Source organism: Vigna unguiculata, chromosome 7 (genome assembly GCF_037176805.1).
Source record: "Vigna unguiculata cultivar grain cowpea cultivar isolate G323 ecotype 2 chromosome 7, ASM3717680v1, whole genome shotgun sequence".
In the NCBI taxonomy this organism is placed as follows: domain Eukaryota; kingdom Viridiplantae; phylum Streptophyta; class Magnoliopsida; order Fabales; family Fabaceae; genus Vigna; species Vigna unguiculata.
Genome location: NC_140798.1, coordinates 27,430,042 through 27,441,048, shown reverse-complemented (window position 1 = coordinate 27,441,048; position 11,007 = coordinate 27,430,042). Strand labels below are relative to the sequence as shown.

General features: G+C 35.5%; 1 protein-coding gene across 5 annotated transcripts; it reads left to right on the top strand.

Moving 5' to 3' along the window:
* The first annotated feature begins 6,560 nt into the window (after nt 1-6,560).
* LOC114192200 (Translation elongation factor EF1B/ribosomal protein S6 family protein) lies at nt 6,561-10,332 on the top strand. Of its 5 annotated transcripts, XM_028081843.2 has the most exons (4): nt 6,597-6,779; nt 7,517-7,591; nt 7,936-8,163; nt 9,935-10,332. In XM_028081843.2, the coding sequence occupies exons 3-4, from the start codon at nt 7,981-7,983 to the stop codon at nt 10,181-10,183; spliced, it is 432 nt and encodes a 143-aa protein (XP_027937644.1). In that variant the 5' UTR covers nt 6,597-6,779; nt 7,517-7,591; nt 7,936-7,980; the 3' UTR covers nt 10,184-10,332. The 5 variants fall into 5 exon arrangements, with proteins under 5 accessions (XP_027937641.1, XP_027937644.1, XP_027937645.1 ...); XM_028081840.2 differs by lacking the exon at nt 7,517-7,591 and having other exon boundaries at nt 6,561-6,779; XM_028081844.2 differs by lacking the exon at nt 7,517-7,591 and having other exon boundaries at nt 7,940-8,163.
* Nucleotides 10,333-11,007: the final 675 nt, after the last annotated feature.

The window sequence follows — 11,007 nt, the reverse complement described above, 5'->3', positions numbered from 1 at the left end:
GTCCAACATCAATTTGTTCAAGATGTGATGAAGGATTGACCCCAACCAAGGATGGAGGCACATGCTTAAGAAGACTAAGCATGTTTAGAAAGGAAGTTCACTAATCCTTCATCCCTTTCATTTATGTTTGTTATTTTTGATACCCTAAGTTGACTTAGTTGAATCAACTTTAGTTGACTTGTTGACCTTTGACTAGGTTTGACTTGTTGACTATAGTTGACTTGACTTAAGCCAACATGCTAATCTATGTTTATTTGCTTTGTAGGTTAATTAGGAGTAAGAAAGCAATGCTAGGTGGCACATGGTGATTGGGGAGCATAAATGATGTGGAGGAGAGAGTAAAGCAAAGGCATAAAGCATAAAGAAAAGGCATAAAGCAAGTGTACCTATGTACCTTTGGTCTCCTTTGTTTTTAGCACACTATGGCCACTTTCTAGAGACATATGAGACACATTCTTGGTCTCCTTTTGTGCTAGAACGAAATTAGCCTTGCACACACCATAGTTAGCTCTTTTGTCTCTCATTTTTGTAACCTTATTTGACCTAGTTTCTAGAAGCTAGGGTTAGGTTTTTGTAGAGACATCCTTAGGTATCTTTTATTTGCTTAGAGGCCTCTAAACTCTTCTATATAAGGGTTGCTCCTAGACATGTAAAAGGGTTGAACATTTTGAAGTAAAAACACTCTTGTGTCTCAACCATTTGTGAGAGTTTCCTCCCTTGGGAGTGAATACTTCTAAGCCTTATCTTGCATAGCAAGTGGCGGCACACATCCACTCATCTTCAAGGTTGCCATGGCTTGTAGCCTAGCCTTGTAGTGGCGTACTTCTCACATTTTTACCATTCCTTTCCTTTTCATTTTATGTTTTCTTCTTCCGTTAATTGTTCTTGGTTTTCTATGGTTTATGTGCTTTCCATTTCCTTTCTGTTTTGAATCAATCCATCATCTTCTTCTCTTGAGCTTTGTGAAAGGAACCTTCACATCTAGATAGCTTGCTATCTTAATGTCCAGTGGGGATTTCACTTAGCTTTCTTAATCAAGTCACACCATATTCAATAATCTTAAAAAGGAACAAGATAATCCTTCATCATTTGGTATCTAGAGCTTTGGTTGTCCTTGAATATGGTGTTTTCATGTTCTAACCTTGTCTTGTTGTAGCTATCTTTGTATGGTTCAAATCCATTTCCATTGCAAAACAAAAATAATGCTGGCAGAAACTGTTCACGATTTTAAAAGATTAAACTGCACCTGCTCAGTGATCTAAAAATTACGTTCTTTATATCAAAAGAAAGCTCTGTGAGTCTAGTTTCCAACAAAAAAAGAATTAACGCATTTGGAGTTCTGTGGAGAGAGTTATGATCAAATGAGTGAGCAAAGGTCAGAGTTGCCGAGAATACGAAAAACAACGTTTTCAGGTTATGTTGTGGCAATTTTGGCTTCGGTTTTGTGACTTTTTTGCTCCTAAATGTGGTTGGATAACATGTCTTTTGATGCTTAGTCTTTGAGCCTCAAATCCATGAGTTTAAATGCATGATAGCTACATGTTTGTGTCTTTGTGTATGTCATGTTTGAGTCTTTAAATGTGCCTAACTTTTGCTTGAGTCATATGTCATATGTTAGCTTGAAGTTTTCTTATTCTTGTTTTTCCAAGTATTTGAATCTTGCTTTCACTTTATGTCTTGCTTGATGTATGCTCCATGAAATTGATTTTGGCCTAAAACTTGAGGAACTAAGTGTCCAAGCCACCTAAAACTCTTTCTCACCATTTTATGAAACTAGTTGTGAAAGAAGAAAAATTTGCACCAATTTTTGCCTAAAAACCGAGAGCAACCTTGCTCCTTGGTGAACTAAAAGTGTGTTTTTCACTAGGTGTTATGCTACTAGTTTTCATACTTGAGAATTGGGTGATATTGGCTAATTAGTTCCATGCTTAAACTTGGTTATGATCTTTCTTGGTGTATGCATGATTTAAGACTTGAAGATGCTTGTTAAGCGCTTTCCATAGAGTCTTTAAAATGTGCTTTTCTTGTTTTAGTCTTGTTAAAAGTTTTGTCTCAAACTTTTCTTCTTTAGAGTTTAGCTTTCCTTGTTTTTGTGCTTTTCTTGCTTGTCACTAGGTGTTCTTTGTTTTGTCTTAGTAGTTTTCTTTTCTTGAAACTCTTGGGATGTTGTGGCCGAATCACTTGCCTTGCATTTGAAAGGTTTTGAACAAGTTTTTAAAAGTGTTTGCTTCACTCCTTTGGAGGAGCTTTGAGTGTAACCTTGCCTTATTACTTTGGGAGAGTGATCTAAACACTTGGGTTACATTTTGGGTTGGAATTGGTCTTGGTTTTCATGTTGTCTAACTCCTAATTCATTTATTTTGTCTTGGCTTTGAGTGTTTTTGTTGTAGGAACCATGGCAAGTTCATCAAATGCACCTACTCTAAACAAAAACAATACATTGATGAGATTACTTCGGGATTTGGAGTTGTCTAGGAAGGAGACCCTTGAACAATTGAGAAAAGACAAGGAGCAAAGTGACCTAAGAATCCAAGAGCACATTCAAAGGCTTGAAGCTAGGGAGCAAGAAAGAGAGGCTAGGAAAAGAGGGCATTCTAGGCGCAACCCATCACAAGAGAAGCAAACTCCAAAGATTCCTAAGTTCTATGGAGGAAGTGATCCCAAAATCTTCCTTGATTGGGAAGCTAAAGTTGATCAAATTTTCAATGAAAATCATGTAAAGGATCAAGCACAAGTTGATCTAGTAGTTTTAGGATTTTTGGAATATGCCAATACTTGGTGGCATAAAGTTTGTAAGAATTATGACCAAGGGCCACCCGCGGCTTCTTGGATGGACATTAAAACTCTTATGCGCGCTAGATTTGTTCCTCCCTCCTATAGGAAGGAACTTCTTTTGAAGCTCCAAAGGCTTCACCAAGGTTCTATGAGTGTGAGTGAGTACTTTAAAGAATTAGAGTCTCAAATGCATAGGGTTGAAATAAAAGAAACTAACAAAGAGAAAATAAAAAGATTTGTGAGTGGTCTTAGGAGAGACATACAAGACCAAGTAGAGTTGTATGAGTACTCCACTCTTGAAAATGTTTTCACACTTGCCCTTGGGATTGAAATTCAATTGAAAAGAAAAAGAAGGGCAAGGAAGAGTTACTCACCCAACCACTACTTTAGTCACTCATGGAAGGGAAAGGATAAAAAGAGACATGATAAGTTCCCTTCTAACTCTATTCAAGAACCACCAAGTAAAAGTAAATCTCCAAGTGATCACATTCACCATTCCACTTCTTCAAGATCAAGTTCCATTAAATGTTTTAAATGTTTGGGTTATAATCACATTGCTTTAAATTGCCCAACCAAGAGGACCATGGTCTTAAAGAAGAGTAATGATGTTGAAAGTGAACACTCATCTCCCCATTCTCTTTCAAAAGAATCTTCTTCCTCTAATAAAACTAAAATTTTTGAGAAAGACCCTATGTTATTAAGGCGCATGATAGGTCAAGATCAAAGTGAGCTTAAGCCAACTCAAAGAGAAAACATTTTTCAATCTAGATGCAAAATTAACAAATGGGTTTGCTCTCTAATTATTGATGGAGGAAGTTGTACCAATGTAGCTAGCACAAGGTTGGTGGAAAAGCTTAGCTTAGAGACCATTCCTCATGTTAAGCCCTACAAGCTTGCTTGGATAAGTAAAGAGGGAGAAATAGATGTCAATAAACAAGTCCTAATTAACTTCTCTATAGGAAGCTATAAAGATGAGGTGTTATGTGATGTTGTTCCCATGGAAGTCACACATATCTTACTAGGTAGGCCATGGCAATTTGATAAACAATCTTTACATGATGGTCATACCAACCAATACATTTTCTTTATAAATGGGAAAAAGATCACTTTACAACCTCTATCACCTCAAGAAGTTAATAAGGATAGAAATATAATAAGAAAAGATAAAGAAGAAAAAGAAAATGGGCAAGCTTTCACTAAGGTGTTACTTGCCTACAAAAAAATTCTTCCAAAGCAAGATGTGCATCACTCTTCCTTCTCTTCCCAAGCCAAAAAGGAAGGCCCAAAGCACAAGCAAGAGAGGAAGAGTACTCTAGAAAATAAAAATGGCCTAACCAAAGCTAAGGGTAATATCCTTAGAAAGGATGGAACAAGAGCTTAAAAAAGGGAGACGCAAATCCTCCCCCAAATCAAGTCAAGCTCCATCTACAAAGGCTTAAAGAATTTGTGGTCAAATTCTCTCCAAGGAGGGGAGGATGATGAAGGATTGACCCCAACCAAGGATGGAGGCACATGCTTAAGAAGACTAAGCATGTTTAGAAAGGAAGTTCACTAATCCTTCATCCCTTTCATTTATGTTTGTTATTTTTGATACCCTAAGTTGACTTAGTTGAATCAACTTTAGTTGACTTGTTGACCTTTGACTAGGTTTGACTTGTTGACTATAGTTGACTTGACTTAAGCCAACATGCTAATCTATGTTTATTTGCTTTGTAGGTTAATTAGGAGTAAGAAAGCAATGCTAGGTGGCACATGGTGATTGGGGAGCATAAATGATGTGGAGGAGAGAGTAAAGCAAAGGCATAAAGCATAAAGAAAAGGCATAAAGCAAGTGTACCTATGTACCTTTGGTCTCCTTTGTTTTTAGCACACTATGGCCACTTTCTAGAGACATATGAGACACATTCTTGGTCTCCTTTTGTGCTAGAACGAAATTAGCCTTGCACACACCATAGTTAGCTCTTTTGTCTCTCATTTTTGTAACCTTATTTGACCTAGTTTCTAGAAGCTAGGGTTAGGTTTTTGTAGAGACATCCTTAGGTATCTTTTATTTGCTTAGAGGCCCCTAAACTCTTCTATATAAGGGTTGCTCCTAGACATGTAAAAGGGTTGAACATTTTGAAGTAAAAACACTCTTGTGTCTCAACCATTTGTGAGACTTTCCTCCCTTGGGAGTGAATACTTCTAAGCCTTATCTTGCATAGCAAGTGGCGGCACACATCCATTCATCTTCAAGGTTGCCATGGCTTGTAGCCTAGCCTTGTAGTGGCGTGCTTCTCACATTTTTACCATTCCTTTCCTTTCCATTTTATGTTTTCTTCTTCCGTTAATTGTTCTTGGTTTTCTATGGTTTATGTGCTTTCCATTTCCTTTCTGTTTTGAATCAATCCATCATCTTCTTCTCTTGAGCTTTGTGAAAGGAACCTTCACATCTAGATAGCTTGCTATCTTAATGTCCAGTGGGGATTTCACTTAGCTTTCTTAATCAAGTCACACCATATTCAATAATCTTAAAAAGGAACAAGATAATCCTTCATCAAGATGAGATGAAGATGGAGACACTACGATGTGCACACTTTTTTGTTATTCACTCCATTTAGCTTTTTACAAAAAATTATGTTTCTCTCCTTTTCTTTTATAATAATTAAGTTGCTTATTTTTTAAGAGTTTCTCTCCAAATCTGTTTCCCCAGGCTTCTCCTTTTAAAATTAAGAAAAGAAAATGAAAAGGACAAGTCAGATACTATCATAGTAAGAATTGGACCAATTTTCATACAACATTAGTCATATTAATATTTAATGGAAAATGCCCAAGAGTGATAGATGTTTATACTTCTCTTGAATTTATTAAGAAGTATACAAGTTGGACTTTGAAATGATCATGGAAGAAAAGAGTTGTAGGAGAAGTGAAAATGTATACGAGGATATATTGATGTGACTCTTACTGAACAAAAAATTGGTTAATGTAGTTTGGAAATGTGTAAAGAAGGCTATTGAAGACACTGATGAAGAAAGTAAAATACAAGATTTTTAGTCATGTGAAAAAGGATAGAGATGAAGAAGGAGATTGATGGAATTTATTGACAGATATTTCATGGTGAACAACATCAACTACAATTGTTCTCATTCACTACGACTGCAATGTAATGTCCTCATCATACTCTGTTCTCCAACGTTGCCATTGGCAAGTCTTTAAAAGGCTTCTAATATAATCAACATCGGTAACATTCTCAAGACTCTCGCTGCAATCGTGCAAAAGAAAACCAAATATATTCCATTCATCACCTTATACACTAAAAGCTCAATCAACTCCTCAACAAAAAACAAAAAATAAAATTCTGAATAAAAGAAGATAAAATAGTTTTACAAACACTCGCAAGAAAAGAAAAATTAAATTTTCAACAAGTTAAAATCAAACTCGTGCATCTAAGTTTTCGAGAATATATTTAAAAACAAATTTTATATTGCATAAATTAATTTGTAACTTTAATAAAATTTCTAAAAAAAAACATATCTAGAAGTGGAAATTAAAAAAAAATTAACTTTTGCTTAAACTCCGAAAGCTAATAGTAAATTTATATGTAAGTTCATTCTAATTTATAAACAAATTTCTCATTGTAAAAGTTTGAGGAGAAGTTTAGCTAAACATACATTGTAAAACTCATTCCTTATATTTTTCTTATTTTAATAAAAAAAAACAAATAAAATATGGATGGGGAGCATTCTCTACTTTTTTTTTTCCAAACTTTATGATCTAATATTTATACCAAAAAAGAAATGTTACGAGGCCCAACAATTCGAAAACTCTAATTTGACCCGATCCACGGGCCAGAAGAGAAAGAAAATGACAGTAATCGCGGTTGCTTAGTTGCTTGGCTTCGTGAACATCGGCTACTTGCCTTCGCCAAACACTTCCGTCGCTTAGTTGGTTGCCTTGGTCGAACACCACCGTTGCTCAATTGGTTGCCTTCGCCGAACACCACCGCCTGCCCTCGTCCTGGACCGGTGGGTTTCCGAAATTGTCTCCATCATCTTCGATTGCGTGCTCTTTCACTAAACACTTCGTGGTCAGGCAGTCCTTTACTTCCTCTGTTGCCTCTGTGTTTTTTTATTTTCTAGGGTTTGTAAGTTAACCCCTCCATCAATTTGAACCTGAATCCCGATTTCATTGCACGATTAAATTAAGCTTGCATTTGTTTGGTTGTTAATAGGGAAAAGGAAATGGATATGTGCTAATGGATACTAATTGCTTTTAGCATTTATAATGTTTTCGCGCTTGGAAAAGCTTTACCAAGTAAAAAAGTTCGAAGCTTTTAGATTTGCATAATTCAAATATTACTCATTCGTTCTTATTATAATTGTCATCCGCACATAGGAACAATTATGAAAAATTGCCAATAACAATATTGTTTCAAAACTCACAATTTCTAAACCAGTCTTGGATTAAAAAAGGGAAGAAGGGAGGGTTGGCATTTGCATTGTTCATTCATTTAGAGAATCTAGCATCTACAGCAACCTTTAGAATTCAGGGGGCCTTCAAGCTTAGATGGTTGAAAAAAATGTTTTGTTTTTGGAGTAGTTTATTATTAAATTAGATTAAATACAATTTTTGTTTTCTGATTGTTGGTTTATGCGATTTACTTTTAAATATATTTTTTTTTAATTTGAATATTCAAAGATGACAAAAAAATAGACCGTAGTGAGTTGAGTCACATCGTAACATTTTTAGCTGTGTGAGCCAGGTTGACTCATTTGACACCTCTAGTGAACATCTGGCTCACTTTGACACCCTAGTGAACATCGGAATTGTTGTCTAGGTACTTTGTATTATTCTTTTCTATTCTTCTAAAAACCCTAAAGCTTTTGCATTGCTACTTTAGTTCCTTTTCACTGCAACTTGTTTTGTCTATCATATCGCAATCCTACACTAAGGGTTGATGAATGACTATGACCATTGCAAGAATATTAATAATGTGATTTTACTATGATAGATCCTAGTTATTAGACCATACTGTCTGATTCATGGTTAAATTTCGAGTTTATCCCAATAGTGACATTGTTTTTAGATTCTGACATTTTATCATTGTTATGTGAAGTTTGAAAAACAATAGTGAAAACTTTTGATTAACCTTCTTGACCAACTGCTATTTATTGCATGCAGATAGATTGTTAGGTGACTTGTTTGTGCCCAATTAGGAGTAACAAGATGCCTCCTTACGATTGTATGTTTCTGTTTAAACCTCATATCGCGAAAGAAGCTATTTTGGATTTAGTTGTAAGGGTGGGAAAACATGTGTCCGGAAGAAATGGGGTTGTCACTGATGTTAAGAATCTCGGAATCGTTCAATTGGGATATGGTGTGAAGAAGCTGGATGGCAGATATTATCAGGTGAGGTTGATTGTATGTGATGCATTACAGTGAGTTTATGCATCATTGGTTTTTGTTGTGTTGTTTATATTACCTGTTTTGATGCAAGTATTGACGTAATTTTGAGCCTAGAGAATACTTCAGGAACTTCACTGAATTACTCTACTATTTAGATGATGCAACTCAATTAATTCTTATTTTATTTTACAGCTGATCAGGTTAATGAATTCATTTGCTAATAATATAGTTAAGTTTTCTTGTAACATTAATTCTGATCTAGTTTTTATGTGGTTAGACATTTTTGTCTTGCCGTTTAACCTCATTGTGGTAACTGAACTATCAGTGCACCAGTAGTCTGTAGCTAGATCACCACCAGTTAGGTGAATGCTTCATAGTTCTTGTTCTATTCATATCAAAATTTCGTTGCTTTAACTGTTTCATTATCAGGGTTGTATTAGTCATGGACAGAGCTGTGTGTATAACATCATTAAATTAATATAAAGGAGGCTGATATAAAAAATGCTTTGGTAGTTTAGGTATGTTAAATGATTTGATTATTGGAAAGTTTGCATAACTCCTGGCTTGAGGTGTTCCGAATAATGTAATTTTTATGGTGTATGTGTACTGCTGAATGAAAGGAGATTACCCAAAAAGAAACACTAAAATCCATGAGGAAAACAGTGGGAGATACATCGGCCAAAATGGCATTAGATAGAACAAAGGAAGAATATCAAAAACTTTCAAATGACTATCTAGAGAATTAGCATATTTAGTCAAAGAATCTTCTGCTTAATTAGCCTCCTGCTGGCTAAAACCAATGATCCAATGAGCTAGACTGACGCATATGACAATTAGGGCAACCATTAGGCAAAAAATAAATAGCCACCTTCGAAATTGATTCTACCATTAAAACTCTAAAACCACGACCCCAAGCAATAGTAATTCCCAAATAGAGATAGCCAACAATTCTGCATGAGATTTATGGTGCAAGCACCAACATTCATAGTATAAGAGAAATTGTCCAGCTCATCATGATATTGAACTAACCCATTAGCCGTAGCTCTATTAATTAGTCTGTAATTGGACTGAGCCATCACAACTCAGTTTGAAAAGACCAATTTGAGGTGCACCCTAGCTTTGGTCTAAGACTTATCAAAAAAATTTTCATGCAGTAAACATACCTCAATTTATCAACTTGCTTTAGTCACAGACAGCCTTGAGTGGTTAAAAATTTAATCATTTCTACTGCAACACAAATTGTCCGAAATGACATATTACAGACCATTTCCTTCCCCCACAATAGTGTCTGATTACATGTTATGCAGCAGGCATTGGGGTAAGAGACAATTTCAAATAGATACTGCGTTAGGACAAAGTCTAAAAGCATGGTTCACGTAGTCAGGAACCTGATGGTAGCTTCCACACGACTCATCCATTGTCTAATGCTCAGTTTTTCTAGATTTATTAGTAAGTAGGGCATTACTAACAACCTTCCAAATGAAAACATGTCTATCTTTGAAGATTTTTCTAGTGCTATAAAATTCTGAAGATTGAATCAGGCTGATTCAGGGGCAAAGAATAATGAGTACAAGCTTATGATTTTCAGATAAAGGGAATTGGGACATATGATTGAGAAATGTTTATTGAATGTTCTGTTTTCTGCTTAGTGAAGTTTTTGTGAACTTTATTTAGTTTGAAAGTGTGACTTTGGTGAAATAGGAAGACGTAAAATTTCTTGAGTTTGAATGGAAATTATGCATGTGTTGCCATTTTCAAATTTTAATGGATGTAGGGGACGCTGATGCAAATGAGCATGATGGCTACACCTGGAATCAACAAAGAGTTGCATTACCTAAACAAAGAAGACCGGTTATTGCGTTGGCTTTTGGTCAAGCAACGTAACACAAAATCTGGGCTTGAGGTTCTTGAGGATGAAGGTAGGTGGGAGCTAAGCAAATTTTCCCAAATCAGTAAAGATGATGAAGAGGATGAAGATGATGACGATGAGGAGTACCAAATTGAGGAAGAAGAAACAAAGTAAACCAAAAGACAGCTGAATATTTTGTTTGCTTCCATAAAATCAGTTTGCATTGTATTTTCAGTGTCAAACATGTGCTTCCATACAGATTTTGTGATGACTCATGATTTATAACGGTGAAAGACTTTGAATGAATTGATTAACTTTTCAAATCGACATGATTTCATTTCTCTAACAGAGGCCTTCTTACGCCATAAACTTGGTAGGTCGTAGCAAGGAAATTTATGACATGCATCGCTGGGTAGAGATATACATGATCCCTTAATTCATACTTCTACATCTCTATCATTTTGAAAAAATAGTTGCAGTTTTTGTTAGTGAATCACCAGATATGATACTTAACTAGTAAACTCCACTTATATTTTTATCTAAACCTTATAAAATTATATGCCACATTTAATCATTTCTCCCTCATCATGATATATGAGCAGATAAGCAAATCCCATACATACATAGATACAGCTCACAACGGGCCCATTTATACAACTTTTCCGTTCAGTTCTTATTCTTGTAATCACAGTGGACTTTATTTCATGTTCGTCCTCGAGTCTTATTTCATCAGCAACTAATGGTAAGTGGTGTGAAAGACCAACACGATATGTATTTAAAGTTCTGCATCCAATCTTATTTCAGCAGGATGGATAATGCGTCTTGCTCCAACTTAAAGAAAATCATAACTGTTTGTAGCAAGAAATTATGCCATTCCAAAGCTTAGGAAAACCAGACCAAATATGCCTCCAACAGACAAGGATCTATCATGAATATTACATTTCATTCAATACATAACTTAGACTCTAGACATCCATAAGCAGTTTAACAACAGAGTA